The 22,334-nt window shown below is 31.2% G+C and overlaps 4 protein-coding genes across 4 annotated transcripts; 2 read left to right on the forward strand and 2 right to left on the reverse strand.

Annotated features, from left to right (window-relative positions):
- Positions 1 to 6,180: 6,180 nt before the first annotated feature.
- Positions 6,181 to 9,459, forward strand: LOC130969411 (polygalacturonase QRT2-like). The gene is made up of 8 exons (XM_057895114.1): positions 6,181 to 6,537; positions 6,611 to 6,736; positions 6,848 to 7,015; positions 7,112 to 7,132; positions 7,220 to 7,427; positions 7,690 to 7,771; positions 7,894 to 8,002; positions 8,893 to 9,459. Exons 1-8 carry the CDS (start codon positions 6,265 to 6,267, stop codon positions 9,262 to 9,264), a joined length of 1,359 nt encoding a protein of 452 aa, XP_057751097.1. The 5' UTR covers positions 6,181 to 6,264; the 3' UTR covers positions 9,265 to 9,459.
- Positions 9,460 to 10,204: 745 nt separating this feature from the next.
- On the forward strand, positions 10,205 to 10,960 carry LOC130969584 (dirigent protein 23-like). Its single transcript, XM_057895367.1, has one exon. The coding sequence runs from the start codon at positions 10,222 to 10,224 to the stop codon at positions 10,798 to 10,800; it is 579 nt and encodes a 192-aa protein (XP_057751350.1). The 5' UTR covers positions 10,205 to 10,221; the 3' UTR covers positions 10,801 to 10,960.
- Positions 10,961 to 11,044: 84 nt separating this feature from the next.
- LOC130965618 (probable aquaporin TIP5-1) lies at positions 11,045 to 12,040 on the reverse strand. Its single transcript, XM_057890387.1, has 3 exons — positions 11,914 to 12,040; positions 11,554 to 11,804; positions 11,045 to 11,419 (listed from the first exon to the last, which is right to left on the reverse strand). Exons 1-3 carry the CDS (start codon positions 12,038 to 12,040, stop codon positions 11,045 to 11,047), a joined length of 753 nt encoding a protein of 250 aa, XP_057746370.1.
- A 2,959-nt stretch (positions 12,041 to 14,999) lies between these two features.
- LOC130967411 (NO-associated protein 1, chloroplastic/mitochondrial) lies at positions 15,000 to 19,351 on the reverse strand. Its single transcript, XM_057892259.1, has 12 exons — positions 18,751 to 19,351; positions 18,097 to 18,183; positions 17,897 to 17,976; positions 17,580 to 17,661; positions 17,262 to 17,282; positions 16,955 to 17,000; positions 16,458 to 16,576; positions 16,241 to 16,354; positions 16,051 to 16,158; positions 15,877 to 15,966; positions 15,651 to 15,760; positions 15,000 to 15,462 (listed from the first exon to the last, which is right to left on the reverse strand). Exons 1-12 carry the CDS (start codon positions 19,294 to 19,296, stop codon positions 15,213 to 15,215), a joined length of 1,653 nt encoding a protein of 550 aa, XP_057748242.1. The 5' UTR covers positions 19,297 to 19,351; the 3' UTR covers positions 15,000 to 15,212.
- Between the last annotated feature and the right edge of the window lie 2,983 nt (positions 19,352 to 22,334).

Consider the following 22,334-nt stretch of genomic DNA (forward strand, 5'->3'; position numbering starts at 1 on the left):
TTTACAGATTGTAATTTACTTTTCAATGTTTATCTTTCTGTAATTTCTTGAGTGAAAAGGCATATTGAGAGAGCCAAGTAAAAAGCCATGAGTGAAAAGAGGCTGAGTGAAACACTTGAAAGAAAAGTCTAGAGTTATTTTCAGATTTCTTTAGGTATGTCCGTGTCTTGTATCTTGTACCTGTGAGGTATCCCTTTCTTAGTTGGGTTAGCACTAAGAGTGAAGAGTTAGGTATTAGCATAGCCAATATCAAGTTAGGTTAGAACTTGAGTGTGAAAGGATTGTGTCAATCCTGTGAAATTAGTGTACGTAATACTTTTAACTATAGTGGAAATTCCTCCATTGTTGTGGAGAAGAATGGATGTAGGTTGCATAGCACAAGGCAACCAAACCAGGATACATGCTGGTGTTAGCTTCCATCTTCTCTATTGTATTCTGTTTCTGATATTCATGAAACAAAAATAAATTGTCTTATAAATTTTCTGCTGCTGAGTTCAAACAGAATCAAAATTGAAAGTTTATTTTAAAGGGTCATTTCAGTAACAAAAAGAAAGGCATAGATTCAGCCCCCTTCTCTAAGCCTACCACAACCTTCAATTAACTTCACATGAAATCAATTGCACATGAGTTTCTACCTTAATATAATATTTGAAATGATACTAGTATAAGTAAGGAGATACTATATCATTTTAAAAAAAAGACCAATGAAGATTGTAGAAGGCTTAGAGAAGGGTTGAATCTATAACCTTCTTTTACTTTAATGAAATAACCCTTTTAAAATAAACTTTCAATCTGAATCTGTTTAAATTCAGTAGCAAAAAATTTATGAGACAATTTATTTTTGTTTCATGAATATTAGAAAATAGAACAGAGCAGGGAAGAGAGAAGCTGACACCATCATGTATCTTGGTTCAATTGCCTTGTGTAATGCAACCTACATCCAGTCTTTACCACAACAGTGGTGAAATTTTTACTATAGTTAAAGTATTACATACACCAATTCCACAGGATTGACACAATCACAATCCTTTCACTCTCAAGTTCTAACCTAACTTGACTTGGTTACACTAATACCTAACTCTTCACTCTTAGTGCTAACCCAACTAAGAAAGGGATACCTCACTGGTACAAGATACAAGACACAAAATCAATCTAAAAAAATCTGAAATCACTCTAGGCTTTTCTCTCAAGTGTTTCTCTCTACCTCTTTCCACTCATAGGCTCTTTCAATGACTCTCTCATTCAGCCTTTTATCTCAAGAAATTATAGAAAGATAAATATTGAAAAGAAAATTATAATATGTAAAACATGAAGGAGATTGATGCTTCAACAGCCTCTTTGCTATGTGATAAACCAGATTTGCTTGCCTCTGATTTAGTTCCTCATTCTGGCGAAATGCTCCTTTAACTAGGAAGCACTGTCCAAGTTGATGAACTTTTTCAGAGAACTCTTCTCGGAATATAAACTTCAAAACACTGGTTATCTCTCCTTGTCTTCAGAATGATGAGAAATCTTCTTTTATATCTCCTTGCATTTTGCTGAGTTGCTCTCTCTTAGGTCAATCCTCGAGCTGTATGCTTCAACAACCTACCACATCACTTCTTTTCAGTAAATCCTCAAATTAGGAACTTTGGTTCTGACCTTCTTTATTGACCAAAAGCCACAGGGCAGCAGAAACAAATATTTTCAATAGTAAACTCAAATATTAGCCACTGAAACACTACTTGGTTCCCAAGACACAAAATTTTGACCATAGATTCACAGCAATGTTGAACAGAGATCATCTTTCCCACGTAACCTAATTTGGAGTGGCAAAGAGTTGAAGATGAAGAGAAGAAAATGAGATGCATGTAGAAGAAAATAAATCACCTTTAGCTTCTGACTTCTTTTGAGACAATTTGATGTGGGTGATTAGACTTCAACCTTTTTAGCTACACCTTCTCTTTCTTGTTTCTTTGGTGAATAGTTTAGGAACTAAGCTCTCTCTCACTTTTCTGATTTCTGACCAAGAGAGAAAAAGATGAACGTTGCTTTTGGTGAAAGCAAATTGGAGGAAATTGCTTGCTATCGGGCTTGGATCGGTTCTTTTCATTCAGCCCGTTGATTTCTTTGGCCCATCTGATTTCATTGCTTTGATTCCTTTTAGGCTGTTTATTGTTTTGTAGCCAACTAACAGATTTTATTTGTTGTATATTGGGTTGCTCCAACAATGATTTTTGGCCTGCAACATTCAACTAAAATTATTAAAATTAATTGGGTAATTAGTTCAATAATCTAATATTTGTCATCATCATTTATGTTAGTTAATTTCTTAACTCAATAACTAATATAATACAGTCACTTGTATATCCATTAAACTCATTAAATGAACATTATAATGTTATTAATTTAAATGAGACCAAATATGTATTAGAGTAATAAATTTCATATTGAGTATCAAATTAATTTTTATGATATATGATCCACAAATATTTATGTAACACTTTATAAGACTTAAAATAAAATAAAACTAAAATCAAGTATTGGAGTTACTATATTCACTAACCATTAGATGTACCTATGCAAGAGAAAAATAAACTAACACTGAAGTTAATTTTTAAAAAATTTTAGATAAAATATTTTGATCTTTAGATAATTAATCTCACCTAAGAAATTAGTTTTTCTATTATTTTTAATTAAATTTTAATATCTATATATATAGAACAAATAAATTTTTAATAAATTTTATTATAAAAAATAAATCTTAAAAATTATTACTATAAAATAATTTAATTTCCTTTAAAATGATAAAAAATCTAATTTATTCAATAAAAATAAATTTTGAGAATATTTAAAAAATAAAAATTTATTAAAAATTAAAATATCTAATCTAAAATTTTTCGAGGAACAACTTAAAAGGTTATTAAAAAAACGTGGGTTTGGTATTATAGTAACATTTTATCTTAGAAAATTTAAATTTCACCATACAAAAATAAAAAATATTTTGTGCTCTATTTGTTAGATTCGTAACGAAGAATACCCTTGAAAATGATTATCACTATTGATAAGGACTACAATGCAGTTTCTATGTATGTGGCAGCATATTATTGACTCATATTTAACTTATAAAATAAATATAGATTAAGAATTAGAGTTAAAATTGTTACAAATTTAAATTAAGAAATTGACTTAAATTTTTTACAAATTACAAAAGAAAATAAAATTATGATATAACATATGATAGTTATTAATAAAACGTATTTTTTATGATACATAAATACTAACACAGACACGATACACGGAACATGACACGACACACAAATTTTAAAATCTTATAAGACACAGGGACACACATATATATAAAATATAAATTAATTTTTTTAATTATTTTTAATATTTTATTTTAATTATATTAATTATTTAAAATATTTTTGTTATAATAAATAATAATATATATTATATCTAAATTTATTTTAAGAATATATTTTAAGAATAAAACTAGACATGTTGACACGTGATGGTATTTAGGAGTATTCAAATGTGTTTAGAGAATAATTTTTTATTTTTTATTTTTTATTAAGACACGGTTTGGACACAGCAGACACGCGTGTCGGACGAATATCGATGAGTGTCGTATCTAAAATGTATCCGACACGTAAACACATCAATTTAGCAAAATATCCATATTTTTTATAGATTAAAAAGGTTAAATTATGGTTATTTGATAGATTAAATATATATAAGTCAATAATATATTGTCACGTTAGAAATGATAATTTGCCTTTTATATTAGAAAGAGATCCCAGAACAATCAATTGTATTTGTTAGAAATAAAGAATACAAAGGGTCTAAAATACAATTTATATTGTATATTTTGAGTTGTCCAAATCAATTATCCGAACCACCGATTCTTCTTTATTATTTGGTTTATCCGCTAACAAATTGTGCACTCTACATATATATCCATATAACCCCACTAAGGCACTAACGAATTACATTTCCTCTCATAAGCATGAATAGTTTTGACATGCATTATTTATTTCCCTATAAAACTTAACCACTACCTGTTTCCATGTTTTCCTAGTTCACTTACAATTATATATAAAACAACCCCATTAATTTATTGAGCTACAGGGTGCTCTTAAGTCTTATGGGTAAACCTCACTTTGAATTGGATTGCTTATTTACCAAATTTGGAACCAAACCAACCTAACTTGTGAACTAATATAAAGGGCAGGTGTATAAACATAACAAATACTTGTCAACTAATTATTACGCAATTCACTAACTATTTATGTCATCCTCTCAGGGTCGTTAATTACGTCTAATAATAAGTAATAACCCAAAAAGAAAAGGAAGTAAAAGAAAAAGGAGAATGGTGCTTTATTTTGCAGTGAACCAAGGGCTTATAAATTAAGATAAATTACATTCATTTTCTTTAAAATTGAATGATATGATACATAATAATATTTTTTATTTATAAAAGTACACACTTTTTTTAATTTATATAAGTTAAATATTAAGTATTATTAATCTCTTGTAAAAATATAATAAAAAATAAAAAATATTATGTGTAATTTTGTTTAGAACTTAATTTTAATTCATCGATAATATAAAAAATTTTACTTTACATTATCCAATCAAAGTTATACGTTTAGATATTTTTTAAATAGTTAACTAAAAATTAGTTATTTTTTATCAATTATATTACGTATATATAAAAAATTAATTACTAAATCAGTAATATATATATATATATATATATATATATATATATATATATTAAAATATAAAATATACATTAATATACAATATTTTTATACTTTTATTAATGTGATAATATATTATTAAATGTCTATGTAAAGGTCTTTTACTGGAATATTAAATTTTACTGCTGAACCTTAATTTTTGCCAATAAATCATTAGGTAATAATTTCATGTAACTCACAACTGATTTGGAAGCAACCAATAAAGGCCCATACCCATATATATTCGTAGTATATCACGGCAAGTTTTGCGGTCACACCTGTTTATAACTTCTTGCTTTCTTTTTCACCCTTTCAGCACATGCAAATTAAATATCAAAATGTAATATGTGTAGTTTAATTTATGTTTAAAATATATTTTATATTTAATTAAGTTGAATTGGTTTAGTAATTAGTTTATTAGTTCATTTAAGTAAATATTAAGAATCTAAATTCTGTCTTGTACATGTAGGAATTTATTGACTAACAACAAACTTTTAAATGAAGTTCTAATTCGCACTGAATTAGTCTTTAGCTCCTTCGAATCGAGAGATACAATAGAAAATAAAAGGATAAAATAAAATATATTTTGTATCTTAATAAATATTTTATATTAATAATTAATTTTAATAGTTAATTTTAGTGTATATATAAGATTAATTAAGGATACTACTATGTTAATTCAATTCATATGACTTTGATTAACTAGTTAGGCCTTGTGAATTTAGACGAAGACGATTACATTATTTTAATCCTACAAATCAATTAAAGGAAAAAAGTGACAAAAAGAGAGGGAATTATTCTATTTATAAGAAGTCAAATCCCTTAGAAAAAAACGGATTAGGAGGTGGTTGTTCGTTATTTCTAAGGGAAAGTAGTTTTCAACCTATTCTGAGTGGACAACTAACTACCAATTTCATACACAATTTTCAAAATTGAGGAAATCAACGTTGAAGAAGTGAATGTCTGCATGTGCTGAGTGCTGACCTAATTATATTATGCATCATGGGAATTTTGTTGCAATTTCATAACCCTTTTCTTTTTTTTTTCTCTTCAAATTTGATTTCAACTAGACAGAATATTAATTAATGCTGTGGTACCTAAATAAGCAATGCTTTCATTGGTTTTAAGTTGTAACACATGATTGATTATTTTTTATGAGGTAAGGTACCAGAAAATAACTAACCTAATACTTTAAATTTGGTATTTTCTTCATCACTTTGATTTAGAACAATAAATAACTACAAAGATATACCTACCATCCCACTAAATGGATTTCGTCTAAGTTTCTATTATCAACCCTCTCCATACCTCAATAGATCAGACTTATTGAAATAACATTCTCTAAATAATGCAATTTTTCCTAACTCACAATGAAAAATCATATCTCTAATGTTTCTATAAATACCTAAAGCACTACCTCCTCTTTTGTCATCACCTCCCAATAAATCTCTCTATCATAATAACCTTGTAAATTATCTCCTTCTTCACTTTATTTATGTTCTTTCATATAAAGTGAAGAAGCAAATTAAAATTAAAAATGTCTTTATTACTAAGGCTATTTATCTCACTTTACATTACCCTTGCTTCATTAGGCTTATGTTTTAGCTATTATATAGAGGAAACATTTCATCACACAAATGTTGAACCATACATTGTTCATCATGATGGGAGATTTATCAAGAGAAAACATGAACACTTTGGCCTAATGATGAGAGCTAATAGAGCTAAAACCCCTCATTTTTCAAGGTCAAGTGGAACAATTAGTGTTAATGACTTTGGAGCCAGAGCTGATGGAAGTGACGACAGTCGGGTACATATTAAATATGTTTTAAGAACATAAAAGTATTCGACGGAATTCGTAACATTTTTTTTTTTACTTGTAGGCATTTGAAAAGGCTTGGAATGAAGCATGTTCTAGTGGGGTCACCCTTGTGGTGCCTGAAAGAAGGACCTACACTCTTAAGCCAATAAGATTTTCAGGTCCATGCAGACCCAACACTGCATTCATGGTGAGATATTTTCATACATATTCATATTCATACAATTAATGCTATTATTATTACTTAGAATTTTATTAATTCAAGTAACTGAGATTCTTATATTTTTTTTCTTTTACTTAGATATATGGAACAATAAAGGCATGGCCAGAGATGTCAGCATATGAAGATGATAGAAAACATTGGATTGTGTTTGATAGTGTCAACAACTTCAGAGTTGATGGTGGTGGCACTTTCAATGGCAATGGCAAAAAATGGTGGCAGAATTCATGCAAAACTAATGATAACCTTGTATAAATTCCAACTTAATTTTTTTCTCTTCCAATTTTCAATAATTTTAACTGTAAATTTGAATACTGACCTTAATGTTTTTTAATTTATTAACAGCCATGCAAAGATGCACCAACTGTAAGTTACATAACTTTACCTATAGGAACTTAGGTGCTGAATTTTTAGTTTAATATTAATGGGAAATTTGAATTTGTTGTATTATAGGCTGTGACATTTTACCAATGCAAGAATTTGAGAGTGGCAAATGTGAGATTGAAAGATGCACAACAAATGCATGTGGCATTTGAGAGTTGCTTCAATGTTATAGTTTCCAATGTTCTTGTTAGAGCACCAGGATACAGTCCCAACACAGATGGAATTCATGTTGCTGAAACACAAAACATTGTTATAAGCGACAGTGACATTGGAACAGGTACAACATATATAAACAAAATTTAATCAAGCCATAAGAAACAATGGTTTGTGTTAATGGTTTGTAAATTTATTTAGTTTTGTTAATGAGATTCTTATGATAATTGTTCTCTGCAGAAGCTGTTGGACAAAATTTACATTTGGTTGTACAAAAAATAATGTTGCTCCAAATAAATTTTGTTGAAGATATAAAAAGTCAAATTAATAATGGGATTTATAAATAATTTCTATTTTGTTTTATCTATTTTTTTTTTTTTTTGAAGGTGATGATTGTATTTCAATAGTAAGTGGATCTCAAAATGTTAGAGCTACAGATATCACATGTGGACCAGGACATGGAATCAGGTTTTATGATTATGATTATGGTTATACCATATTACAAATATAATTAAATTCTACTTATATTTTTTATTATTTCATTATTTTTTTGTAATTTATATAAGTTTAAGCAATCAATGTTTTTGCAGCATTGGAAGCTTAGGAGCTGATAACTCTGAAGCTGTAGTGTCCAATGTGGTTGTGAACAGAGCCACCTTAACAGGAACAAGTAATGGAGTTAGAATCAAGACATGGCAGGTAAAGAGTTTGGTCTTTAGATTTTGAAACCTTTTGGGAAGTTAAATTAGGCACTCTACAACACACGAAACAGTTGAAAGAACATGGACTAATTTTGTTAAGAGTGGTGGTTCAACTTATCCACATTGATTTATTAAAATTTCTGGATTTGCCTAAGTTCAATAATGGTCTCTTAAGATATAAAATGGTTGAATTTTTTACTAAAGTGAACAAAAGTTGCCAAATTTTTAGGCGCAAATTAGATAAGACAAACATGGGGGAAGTTGACCAATGATATAACATGAATTGGAACATTGAAGAAAGGAAAAAGTGCACCCAAGGTTCATAAATCTACATTTAGTTGGTCCTAGTCTTCTTGACTACATTTGTTGAGAAATATTTGTCAATTTATAATAATTTTAATAATAAATAAGATGTAATAAGTCAACACAGTTTTTTGTAAAATATTTTAATTGAGCAATTAATTATTATATACAAACTATTAGAGATATAATCGTTATTCACGTATTCTTTTATCCGTTTAAATTTATTTTAAAAAATAATTTTATAAAAAAAATTTATGTAAAATTCACGCAAACAAAAAAAACTTTTACATGCATGATGGGACGTATTAAAGATATGTGTTTAATTTTGATGTATTAATAATATAAAATATTTTACGCCTCTAATCATATTCATTCTTTTGAATAATTATTTACATACTTAATATAAAAAGTAGTTATTTTATTGATATGACATTACGTAATTAGATATACGCATAAAACTATTCTATACTAATATTGCATCAAAACTATTTTATACTAATATTCCATGACACAAACATTTTTTATGAGGAGTTTACAGAATTAACCAATTCCTAACCTACTCTATTGCTTGTTGAACAAATGCAGGGAGGTTCTGGTTATGCAAGGAACATAAAGTTTTTGAACATAGTGATGCAAAATGTGACAAATCCCATAATCATAGATCAAAACTACTGTGATCAAGAAAAGCCATGCCATCAGCAGAACTCAGGAGTTCAACTGAGCAATGTGCTTTACCAAAACATCAGAGGAACAAGTGCTTCAGAAGTGGCTATAAAATTTGATTGCAGCAGAACAGTGCCATGCAGAGAAATCTACCTTCAGGATGTGATATTAGAACCAGAAGATGGTGGCAATGGCGACACGGTTGCCACGTGTCAGAATGTAAGATATGTGAACCGAGGGAAGTTTTTCCCTCAATGCACTCCAATGAGAAATCAAAGGGGAGGAAGATTTTAAGTTATTCTGTAAATGTATTCAGAGTTATTAGCAATTTGTTTCATTAAGGCTTTTATGTTGTGGCTTGTGTTGTGCGCCCCTTAAAGCTTTGTTTCTCTTGTCTTATCTTTGAAAACAAAAATGAACAACATTGTTCAAATAATTTGTGATAAGTTATGCAACAACAGAGACTAACTTGAACATTAGTATGTAATTTGGAGTTGGCTTTTCTTATAATTCTCTCTTAGTTTCAGTAAAGATTTGTCAAGTGGCAACCACAAATTAAAATATTTTCAATATAGAATGTAAAATGGAGAAGTCTAGTTAATATATAATAAGTGTTTAAATTTCAATTATGGTTTCAATCATGTTGGATAGCCTATCAGCCAATAACAACAAAAAATTTAAAATATAACAAAAACTTAATCCAAAAACTAAGAAAAAAATATTTAGAAAAAGAAGAGGAATAACGATAGAAAATGACATAAAATTCTGTAATTTTTTTTAAGAAAAAATGAAAAAAAATGAGAATAATATGTATTCTTTAGAATTTTAAGATTATAATTTTTTAAAAAATTAATTACTTTTTTAGTTATGGCTTTTATACCAAGATGACTCAAACCATAAATTAGAGAATCCGATTACTTCCACTAAAATTTAAATTTTCTCCCTCACATTAATTAGACTGTCCGATGTCCGATTAGTAAATTTATTTTTTTTTTTTACAAAAAAATCGAATGATCTAATTTTTTATTTATTAATTAAAAAAAAAACTGGTCCACGTCCATGTCTAAAACCATCATTTTTCCCAACAAAGCTAGCATGCTTCTCAAATCTAAAAAAATGAGCCTCGTGAAGACCGTGCTCCTATTATTTTATTCAAAATAATTCATTTCCAACTTGCAAGTTCCATGTTCCAACCTTACATTAAAAATGGTGTAAAAGCTCATCATCACTACTTCACTTCAAAATTTAGCAATGTCTCACTCTCATACTCTTAGATTCTTGTTCCTCTTCTTCTGTCTCATCCATGCACCACTCTTCTCATCATCATCACAACAAGAACAAGAACAACAACCTCACATAATAATGTTACCGTCCCAACCAACACAGAAAAAACTGACGACACTGCACTTCTACTACCACGACATCCTCGAAGGAGAGAACCCCACCGTGGTCCAAATCATTGACCCTTCAAACACCCCCAACAGTCTCGGAACCACGTTCATGATGGACAATGCACTAACCGAAGGTCCAGAGCTGAGTTCAAAGCAAGTTGGAAGAGCTCAAGGGTTGTTCGGTTTGGCTTCCATACAAGACCGTGGAATGGTTATGCTCATCAACTTCGCTTTCTCCGAAGAAGGGGAATACAAAGGCAGCACTCTTAGCATGCTTGGTCGGAACCCTGTTATGGACACCGTTCGAGAAATGCCTATTGTTGGAGGCACTCGCCTCTTTCGCTTTGCTTCTGGTTTTGCTATTGCTAAGAGCCTCTGGAGTATTTCAACGGAACAACATTTTGTCGTTGAATACAACATTACTATTTCTCTTCCATAAGTGTATCTAATTATGTAATGTCATATCAGTAAATCTTTTATATTCATCACGTGAACAAAAGAACAGGTATGATTGCTGTGTAAGATTGTGCATCAAGAACTTAGTATAGTATTCCAAAATCAATAATTAATAATAATTAACAAGTTTGATTACTACGATGAGGAATTGAAGTTGGTATAACACTTCTAAACACACACAATAATATGATAAAAACATTATATATTTACAAATTACAAGAACTTAATCACACAGTAAGTCCATCAGAAACTCCAGTTGTTGCGGTTACTGGGAAGACTACATTGTCATAAAGAAGGCCAGCGACGGCAGCACCAAGCAAGGGACCAACCCAATACACGGCTTGGTTCCTGAAACTGCCACCAATGGCGGCAGAGCCGAAAGCACATGCTGGGTTCATTGAGCCTCCAGAGAAGGGACCTGCGGCTAACACATTTGCACCGGCCATGAGTCCAATTACGACTGGTCCTGTAGCACTCAATGGACCACGTCTTGGGTCCCTTGCTGCATACACTGTGTACACCAATACAAATGTCAAGAAACCTTCTAGTACTGATGCTCCAAACCCTGTCATTTCTTCAGCAATTGTGTATGTCGGAACATGCTACAAAAAAATAATTTATCGATTTTAAACAGAACTGTTAAATATTAATTTAGTCAAATATGTCTTATTATTAAAATTTGTTACATTAAAGGATAGTAGATGTGAAAATGAAATGAAAGGAGAAACATGTATACCATTCCAACAAGGATGACCCTAAGGACAAGGCAAGCCATAACAGAGGCTATAAGTTGGGCAAACCAATAAAAGAGAGCGGTTGGTACACTAACATGGCCTCCTATTGCCATTGCAAACGTAATCGCCGGGTTGACGTGTCCACCGGAGATGTCCCATGCGGTGTACAACACGGACGACAAGGCGAAAGCGTTTGCAATGGCAACCACAACAAGCGTAGCCGGATTCAGTGTTGCATCAGGCATCAATTTCCCTGCCATTAATTCGTGAAACACCAATTAATCAAACCAAAACAAGAAGTTACATGTAAAATGAAAAACGAATGAGAATGTGTAACTATAATTGTGAAATTAATTACTCACGTGCGGACATTCCAGAACCAACAACGGCAAGAACATAGAAGAAAGTGGACATGAACTCGGCGAGATAAGAGCGAAGAGCATTTCGAGTGAGAGATTGATGGAACCGGTTAGTGACATTGTTAGCCATTGCGCATAAGAATGCAGAGCAACGGAACAGGGAACTCACTAAGACAGACAAAGCAAAACGCATTGAAGAAACACAAAGTTCCCTTTTTATAAATAGAAGCGGTTGGGACGTGGCTTTTGAAGAGAAGATACACAACGCTTCCACAGAGGTGAGAAGGGGGAAGGGGGGTTTCGAATGTGCATTTTGAAACAAAAACCAACTATAACCGCCAACCTTTGTGTCTGCTTTTACTTCCTACACTTTCTATCATATTTCTTAACTGCTCTTTTAATTAGTATTCTCTAATTTTATTTGAAGTTTTCTCTTGGGTCTGAGTGGTAAACTATGTTTTACTTCTTGGGAAAATTAGTATAGGATTTTAAACCACTAGATAATTATTCAATCACATCTCCACTTATATGATACAAATACACAATACATTAATGTAGAAATTTTAGGATATGTACCTTAAATCTAAAATTTTGGGTCAAATTTCACTTTGATTTTTACTATTTAAATGGTACTCTAGTAACGTCAAAATATAAATAATAGTCTGGTAAAAAGAACTATTTTATTAAAATGATATCACAATTATATTCAAACTCTGATATAAATATATAATGAAAAACAAAACTCTTTTAAGTGAATATACAAAGGAATTGAGAAGAATTCAGTGCATAAGTTATTTTAGGCTAGAATACAAGATTTATTATTAAAAATAAAGTATTTACCATCTTAAATTCTTAATTAACTAATCTCGTATTTATTCCTATTATTCACATTTATTTAATACCCAAAAATCTACTTAATATACTAAAACTGGGTTTTCCCCCAACTATTAAAAACGAGTCAACACTTCTAATTTGTTAGTATATTGTAATTAATTTAATATGCATAAGTCTATTTTGATTTTGACTCTTATTGCAAATTGTATTATAATCAAAGATATTTTTTGTTAAAAATTAAATAATTTATTAGAAATTGATCTAAATTGATGTGCCGAGCAAATAAAAATTTTCAAAGAATATATACTCAAAATTGCTAATGATATGTAGTAGTAGTCCCACATGTCAATTATTAATTAACAAAAAAACTTACTTCTAGTTAATGTAAATATATAAACATAAGGTGGCTATTTCATTGCATTAATTTTTAGGGATCAATTTGTGTAATGTAAAATTCTGAGCTCAAGTCTTTTATTTATTATTTATTTTCTTAAGTTCTTATTTTGGTGTCAAGTAGTCAATTATGTTTAGTCAAATTCGAGTACTTTTTGTCTCTTTTAGTTGCAAAGGCACTAGATAAATTTCTTAGGGTTTAATCATCAAATCACATCTTTCATGTACACAGTACAACGAGTTGAATCCCATTTTGGCCCCTGAAATTTTCGAGGGGCCTAAATTTGGACCCCAAAATTTATAGTTACCCAATTAAAACCCTCAAATATTGAATCGTGACTCACGTTTGCCCTTGTCGATAGTTCTGTTAACGGAACGCTGATGTGGCACGTTAAGTCGCCAGCGTGTGTATCCATGTGTCATACAGCTTGCCAGGGTGGATTCTTGATGAGTGAATGAGGTGGCTAAGTTTGAATCAACTCAATTTAACCCCTCCATAGATGATAAAACCCTAATTTGCAGCCCTCCTTTCCGAATACGGTGAAGACTGTGCTGGAAAAATGATGAGTTCTCAGGAACCCATGAGAATGTGATCGTGTAGAACTCACTGCAGCTTGGCTTCCTGACATCCCCATCCCCATCCCCAACCTTCCCCTTTTCCTTCCCCTTCCCCATCCCTATCCCCATCCCCATCCCCATCCCCTTCTCATTCTCCTTCTCCTTCCCCTTCATCTTCTAATTAAACGGGTCATGCAACTAGCTTCATTCCAAAGCATCCAACTCGTCTATCTCAGACCGAAAAATCCTTTCAAAATTTTTTACTATCAACGACCACCACTGCAAACAAAAAAGAAATGGCAAATTTAATAACAAAATCCCTGAAATCAATAAAATCTCGAACACTACTCTTTTCACTCTCATCATCGCTCTCACACTGTCCGCTGCTCAACCTCCATCGCGCAGCACCAACAATCACCCGCCTCTGACTCTTCCTCCTCTTCCGTCTTCACCTTCTCATCTAGCAACGACAACAACAACAGCCAAAACATATATGTGAAAGGAAAAGGAAAATGTTGGGAAAAGCAGAAGGGGAAGGGAAAGGGGGAGGGAAAGGGGAAGGTTGGAAAAGTAGAAGAGGAAGGAAAGGAGAAGGAGTTGGGGATGGGGAAGGGGAAGGGAAAGGGGTTGGGGATGGGGATGGGGAAGGGGAAAGGGAAAGTTAGGGATAGTGATGTGAATGGAACAGATTGAGAATTGGGGGAGGGGGTGGTTCTACGCTAAGGAAAAGGAGAAGGGGTTGGGGATGGGAAGGTGAAGGTGAAGGGGAAGGGAAAGGGGACGAGGATGGGGATGGGGAAGGAGGGCTGCAAATTAGAATTTTATCATCTATGGAGGGGTTAAATTGAGTTAATTCAAATTTTGCCACATCATTCACTCATCACACATCCACGCTGGGTGCCACATCAGCGTTCCGTTAATAGAACTATCGACAAGGGCAAACGTGAGTCACGATTCAATATTTGAGGGTTTTAATTGGGTAACTATAAATTTTGGGGTCCAAATTTAGGCCCCTCGAAAATTTCAGGGGCCAAAATGGGATTCAACTCCAGTACAACAGAAAAATTTTAGTATCTATGCCTTAACTAAAATTTCGGATTAAATTATAGTAGTGTTTTAACTATTTAAATAATACTTCGATTATTGTAAAAAAGAATTTTAATACACTTTAAAAATCTAAATATATTTCTTTTGTTTATGAAATTATTGTAAGATGATAAATCCTAATAGAATAATGTTAATATTAAAAAAATTAACAATGAATAATTTCATAATATTATTTCATACATAAATACTAATTATACAATAATTAGAAAATAATCTTAACATTTCAGATTCTCCACGTGAATGAGGAAAATGTTGCAATTTCGTCGCAGTCTTTAAATTTACCTCCTTTTGGAATGATTTGATTATTTGTAGTTTTGTGCAACTTTGAATAATAATTTCATAATGATAACAGTAACACATGAAACATGGGGGTGGGTACGGGTACAAAACTCATGTATCATATGCGGTATTCAAAAGTACCATTTGGGTCTAATTGCCTCTTCTTTTTCTGTTAAATCTCGATAATGGTACCACTCTGCTCCAGCCTTGCCTACCGGTAATGGTGACCTCACAAAAATTTCAACAGGCTTGGGGACGTGAACGGACAAAAGCAATTCCCCAGCAGTTTCTATTTGTTTCGGTTCTGATATTTTAAATGACCTACTAATTGGATCAACACTAAACCATCCTAGACCTGATATAGCTACATCACAAGCTGGCCTGCTCCAAAAACAAAACAAGACAATTTATATTTATCAATTATATTCATAATAAGTATTTGCATTCTATTCTTTGGCTTAAGTGACTCAACAGTGAACACTGGAATGAGCTCTGATCTAATGGCAAATTAAACCCTTTTTAAGTGAAAGTTGCTAGTTTGTTACAAGACAAGTGAGTCAGAGTTATACCTTGCCACATCTTCAAATTTTATTTGCAATTTACGCTGGGAATCAAGTCCTTTCCAGTTCTCGACATTTTCTTTTCCACTTGGAGGGGTCAGCAGAACTCCAAGTTCTTTCTGAGAGATAAAACAAAGCCCTCGTTTAGGTTTGAGGTGGAAAGATCCTTATCCCAATTTTTGTTGACATAAGCCAAATTTAAGCACCAGCATGAATAGAATAAATTATTCAATACCTGATAAAATTCATCTGCGGCTTCTGTGGGTACAACATGAATTGGTAGACGATTCGGACCATAAAATGTCAAACTTGTTTCTGGGAGAACCTGAAAATGGACTGATGACATTATTAGAACAGGCAAAAGGAGATAAATAAATGGGGCTATGATGCGATATAATAATATTAAAACCTTCAAGACGTCAATTCTGACAAGACCACCCCAAAATATGGAAAATGCATTCAAGCCATTCACTTTGGAACTGCCTTCCTCTACATTGTCTGAGCGTACTTGAAAACTCTAGCAGTAACACGAGGATGATGTTAGCATTAGTTAAACTGTATTATGTCTTCAAACAATCTCTTAACTGGACATAACATACTGGGAAAGATTGGCCCCTAAGCCGGCTTTGAGGAGCAAGGGAGGGAAGATCTTCAGAATGAACAACTGCAGTTTGCCTATGGTGGAGATGAACTCCCGGAGTATCATACAGCTTCTGCATGAGTTAATTTAAAAATAAGAATAATTAATTAATTAAATAATAAAAAGACTACGATTAAACAACTGATCCCCATAATATAAAAATTGGTATGGCATACCCCTCCTCCTAGGAAAGCATTAATTGGAATTGGCCCTAATGTAGTTCCAGGAACTGCAGATTGTATTGGTTTGTACTTTTGTGCAGATGCAGCCACTGGGTCATTTATTGCCATTGTTTCTGACATAATACACTAAAAATATCAACAAGGAATGGAATCCATGCACCTTAAAAAGCTGGAAATGGAAAAAAGACGATAGGAAAAAATGGAGATAATTTAGAGCAATCATAATGACGATAACTATACCTTTTCCTACTGGGACTTGTTGCATCTGTTGCATCCCATCATAAACCATTTATATACATAGACAATACATTAAAATTAAGTCTTTAACAATGATTTTATCTATAGCCTTTCCTGGTCTTCTTCTACTGATACACATAAGGCTACACTCCGGTGTCTAATCTACTCCCCATATAAACAAACGAATTTTTCATTCAGCTAATGAATAAGCTTAATCCTCATAAATAGGGAGTATAGATATATAACGGACTTACTCAGTAAAGCATTGATGAAAGCAGATTTCCCAACATTTGCTGAACCCTGTAAAATAAAGTTCCGGTCAATATTGTTTTAGGTTCAACTTCAACCACTAGGAGCTTAATGACCAAAGGTAGAAGAATTAAAAAAAATAAGCAATCATTACAATTTAATATATGAACCCTTCTACTGTTTCCCATAATACAAAGGTATAACACTCAGAAAATCCATGGAAAACTTGGTAAATGCATCAATGCAGGATCATCAGCTCATAGTTCAATAATAACTCAGTCAAGCATATGAAACTTCCATTGTGAAACTTACCAGAATGTATACATCTCTTCCCTGCACAAATGAAAATAAAATACAATTTTAGTAGAGGGAAAAACAAGAATTTGTAAATGATAACACGTGAAATGAAGTTTATAGAAAACATTTCAAATAGTAATCAGTAATCACATTGTGATCAATGTGACTCAAAATTTAGCAATACAGATCAAAGTCGTTTATAAATATGGATAACAGAGTTGACAACATCTTAGATGTAAACACAAATGGCAATGCATCATTAAGTTCCCCAAAATAATCTCTTGGTCTTTCTTAAGAAATTAAATCAGGATAAGCCATGACAGAGAATAGAACCTTTTTCTCTTTCTGGATTTCTGATATCACTCCAGTTACCCCAACCAATGATTTTGAACTGGTCAGATGGACACTGAGAACACTGCAAAGAATATTAGCATATGATAAGTTAAAATTTTCAGCACAGTTTATAAAACTGTCCATAGTGTTTCTGCAAGACAAAAAATATAAGAATTGGATTCATTACATCCCAATAACATTAACTTTATGCAAATTTTTTCTCACTCTTAACCTTTAAATAATTCGTGTATTATAACATTCAAATGAAAAAGTAATCAGCTTAATACAAAGACCAAGTGTTTGTATATGAAACTTACTTTAGTTTCTTTCTTGTAATGGCCTCTACAATCCAATCCCCAACACAATTAAGATCAGTATCTCTTGGAAGGAGATCAATCTACAAAGTAAACATATTGTTAAATATGACCATATACATAAATATACAACCCTATCATATATCCACCAGAGAAGGGGAAAAAAACAAAACACAATTATAAGCTACACATATATATATTACCTTAGTCACCACCAGTATTATAGGATTAGCACCAGCAAGATCACGCACACGGGATAAAAAGCTGCCATTGAAGTCAACAATATCAACCTAGAAGTTTCCAAGTATAACTTGTAATATGAGTACAACAGTTTAAATGCGTACAAGTATAGCAAGAGTTTTAAATGATCAGCTATCACAATTCAACAATTTATTATGTTCTCTAGTAATAATATTTCATTATATGCTAGGCCTATAAGTTGGTGCTCGCTACGAAACAAATATAAATATTACTTTGAAGAGTTATTGCATCAAAAGATCCACTAAGAACAGATTCATAAACTAATAGAAAATGCTTTCTACAACAAAAACTATTTATAAGAAAAAGGATTGCATTTCACCACAATGTAAAAGGTTCGGTTCTGACTCATGCTTCAATTATCTTATAATCATACATTTCAAGATCCTCTACTTAATAATAATTAGAAATAGTTTCTGAATTTGATTATAGAAACTGGAACTTACACATAATGCTGACTTAAATTCCTAATTCTGAAATCTGCACATAATTAGCTTAACATCTCTCAATTTAACTTTTCTCTTTGCTCTTCTTAACATAACTTCTACCAATTTCGAAAAATTAAAGGCAAGAAAAATGTTCAGAATGCATAGTTTTACCAATTTGACAATCAAAGCTTTCTCGTGACGCAAATGAGAGAGCTTCTCTCTGAGCTCTTCAGCCGTAACAAACAATCTCCCACCGTTATATCCTCCGTGTCCACCAACGGCAGTTATCATCTTCCCGTGCGACAGAAGCCGGCACCGTCCGCAGAGAACGGTTCTTAACTGGCGGTGCTTCTTCTTCAGTTCATAGGTTTCCAGATTCACATATCCAGGTGCTTCTTCGTCGGAAGTTTGCAACGGCGCGCCGCAACCGTAGCAAGAGGCCACATTCCTCGAAGCTTTCAGAGGCTTATCTTTGTTTTTCTTGTTCCTGTTCTTCTTGTTCTCCTTGATGATGAGCTTCGCGGCCTCTGCCACATGGTGGTGTTCGAGGAACCTCTCTCCCGGAGAGGGAGCGGCGGCGCCGGTGCCGTCGGGTTCCGCGGACAAACGCGCTTTCAGAGAACGCGATTTGGGGAACTGGAAGAGGATGAGGGTTCGGGACTTGGGGTTTTGGAGAGGGAGAGGTGTGAGAAAAGTGGATAGGGTTTTAAGTGCCATTGATACTAAAGTCCCTTCCCGGGAAATGCTTCAAGCTGAAAGTTGAAGACATGTACCCTTTTTTCATTTTAACTGGAAGTTAAAAAACGACTTGATCACATGAATTGATCACATGACTATAATATATTGGGAAAATAAAAATAACACTTCCCTCCCATGAGAGATACTAAAATGACACTTTCCTCCCCTCTATTTATAAAATGTACAGTTTAATCCATTTAGTTAAAAATGTTAACAGAATATTTCATTTAAAAAAATTAAATATTTTATTCAATAAAATTAATATTCTAATTTACCATACTATCATTTTATATTTATTTACTAACTAAACTCAATTTCTGAGTTAGGATTCCAATTCCCTTACAGTCGCATTCCAGCGCTATTTCTCTTTCAATCTCTTCAATTTCCTTTGGTTGTCTCTGCCATCGCTATCTAGGTGCTGTCATTGCTGTATAGCTTTGTGTAATTATCGCTGTTATTATCAATTCAAGTAATAAGGTTTGACATCCTTTTCTCAAACTCAATTAATTTACAAAAAAAATTCATATCATTAGCAATTCTGGATATATCCCTAAACCCTTCATTTTTGCTATCCCTAAATCCTTTTCTTCGTCGTTTCTGTTATAGTTATTCATTATTAATTACGCCAATTTTTTTTTCATATTAGGAAAATGTCTACCAATATTAAAGCTATATCTAGTGTTAATGAGTACGATGGAACTAAACCCCCTATTGAACAATTATTTACCGATAGTGATGAAGAATATGATGTTAATAAGGATCAATGCGTAGAGAGTTATTTGGATGATGAGGAGTGGAATGAGGATGACTACACTTCAGAGGAAGAAAGTGAAGTAGAAGTTAACATAGAGAATGAAGGTGAGATAATGAAAAGATTTGATGTTGAAGATAATGAAAAAATTAGTCTAGAAAAGTTTATGATATTTGTTGACGTACATGAGTTCAGGAGTGTATTGAGAGATTACATAATTCAAGAGAATTTTGATATAATAAGAGTGAAAAATGAGAAAGCAAGAGTGACTGCCATTTGTGCTTCTGAAGGTTATCCTTGGAGGATTCATGCTTCTCCTTCTCCAGATGGTATTGCTTTTATGATCAAGAGTTATGAGTCAAGGCATACTTGTATTAGAAAATCTGAGAAGAGAAATGCTAATTCTACATGGATATTGTATTAGTAAAAATATAATTTAATCAATAAAAAAATAATTTATTAAAGGGTATTTTAGTAAGCAAAATTTAATGACAAAAAAATAAAATTTTTTACTAAAAGATATTTTTGTAAAAATAATTTTGTTTTTCAAAAAAAAATGAATAAAGTTAACATTAGTTAACACAAAATTTAAAATGGATTAAAGAGGGATTTTTTTAAAGGTTATAGGGGAGGGGAATGTATATTTTATAAATAGAGGGGAGAGGAGTGTCATTTTAATATCTCTCAGGGGAGGGGAATGGCATTTTCTCTAATATATTTTAGGAAGATGTTCACATATACCGTTGTACTTGAGTGAAATATGATATTCCCATTATTTTTAACCATAGAGATATATATTAAAATATGTAGATGGTGGAGATTTTGATAAATTTTATAGAGTAAACTCCATTTTTTTAAGTGTACGGAGAAAAAGAGATGTGTTGATCCAGTATTTCATCTTATAAGAGTGAGAAAGACACTTTTGTGCTACTTGCGTGACTAATGAGTACTAATAAGCCATGAGCTACTTTATTAAATAGAAGTCACAACTTAGCTAAAATTTTAATGAGTCTTTGACCCAAAATAAAATAGTAGATAAAATAGATGAAATTATAAATTAGGTTAATACAACTTAAAATAATAATAATCACAAAAAGATATAATTTTTTTTCTCTTTTTAATTTTTAATGTAAAACTTATTAATAACTTTATGTGTCATGCATTTAAGAAAAAAAAACATGAACATAGATAAATATTAGAGAATTATTTTTTAAAAAAATCATTACATTCTTTTAATTTGTTAGGTTGTGGTAAAAAAATTTAACGAACTTAGTTTAGATATTTTTTTAACATTTTATAAGAAGTAAAAAATATCTATAACAACTGAATTTGTAAATATAGAATTTAGGGCATATGAAATTATATTTTAAATAAATAAAGTGTTCATTAATTATATTACAAAATTGAATAAATATGTTATTTGTTTTTAATATTTATATTTACTTTCATATTATTTCAAAAATTTTATTCAATTTTATTTTTGACTCTATAAATATATTTTACTTATAATTTTAGAGAGTGACAATACTACTAGAGAATTTAATAATGTATCAATACTAATATAATTTATTGTTTGGACACGGCAGAACTGAAATTTATATAAAGTTAGCATCTAAAATATAATTAAAATAATTTTAAAATATTAGAGATAAAATTAATATTACAAATACTTTTAAAGATAAAAAATATGTTTATTATTAAATTTATTTTTATTTTTTGTATTACGATTGAATATCCTTAAAAAACATACCGTCTTTGTAAAGACTAATCATTTATCATAGTATAATTTTCATTGAAAATAAATATGAGAATATAATAAATATCACATACTTGTTTAGTAATTATATAAAACTATTCTATAATTTCAATCTTCTTGATTTGCTAGATAATTTTATATTGTTTATATATAATATTGAATTTACTTTTATTTGATGTAATTGTTTATATTTAATTTGTCGGATTGTTTAATTTACATAATGAATATACACTTTTGTATAAATATTGAATTTACTTTTATTTGAATAGACATTTATATTTAGATTATTGATCTCTTTAATCTCTATTTCACTTAAGATTATATTAAAAAAATCTCAAATTTAATAACTAACTCATAATGATGTATTTTGTATATTTATTTATTTTTTTGGTTGTTCATCTGATATTCAAAACTTTTTTAATTCAAACTAGATTTAGGTTGCGCACTTAATTGCGATGGATGTGTCTTAATGGAGATTTATAATTGCACACAGTAAATTTCAAAAAATAA

Source organism: Arachis stenosperma, chromosome 3, assembly GCF_014773155.1.
Source record: "Arachis stenosperma cultivar V10309 chromosome 3, arast.V10309.gnm1.PFL2, whole genome shotgun sequence".
Classification (NCBI taxonomy): domain Eukaryota; kingdom Viridiplantae; phylum Streptophyta; class Magnoliopsida; order Fabales; family Fabaceae; genus Arachis; species Arachis stenosperma.

Bases quoted from the DNA above. Each gene is read 5' to 3' on its own strand.
- LOC130965618 (XM_057890387.1), bottom strand. From the start codon at position 12,040: ATGGCTAACAATGTCACTAACCGGTTCCATCAATCTCTCACTCGAAAT. The intron at 11,805-11,913 runs GTGAGTAATTAA...AATTAATGGCAG, and splicing joins TGGTTCTGGAATGTCCGCAC to GGAAATTGATGCCTGATGCA. The intron at 11,420-11,553 runs GTATACATGTTT...ATTTTTTTGTAG, and splicing joins GGGTCATCCTTGTTGGAATG to CATGTTCCGACATACACAAT.
- LOC130967411 (XM_057892259.1), bottom strand. From the start codon at position 19,296: ATGGCACTTAAAACCCTATCCACTTTTCTCACACCTCTCCCTCTCCAA. The intron at 17,662-17,896 runs GTAAGTTTCATA...TATTCTTTGCAG, and splicing joins ATTACAAGAAAGAAACTAAA to TGTTCTCAGTGTCCATCTGA. The intron at 17,283-17,579 runs GTTCTATTCTCT...TCATTTGTGCAG, and splicing joins AAATCCAGAAAGAGAAAAAG to GGAAGAGATGTATACATTCT.
- LOC130969584 (XM_057895367.1), top strand. From the start codon at position 10,222: ATGTCTCACTCTCATACTCTTAGATTCTTGTTCCTCTTCTTCTGTCTC.
- LOC130969411 (XM_057895114.1), top strand. From the start codon at position 6,265: ATGTCTTTATTACTAAGGCTATTTATCTCACTTTACATTACCCTTGCT. The intron at 6,737-6,847 runs GTGAGATATTTT...TCTTTTACTTAG, and splicing joins GACCCAACACTGCATTCATG to ATATATGGAACAATAAAGGC. The intron at 7,428-7,689 runs GTACAACATATA...TTTTTTTTGAAG, and splicing joins CGACAGTGACATTGGAACAG to GTGATGATTGTATTTCAATA.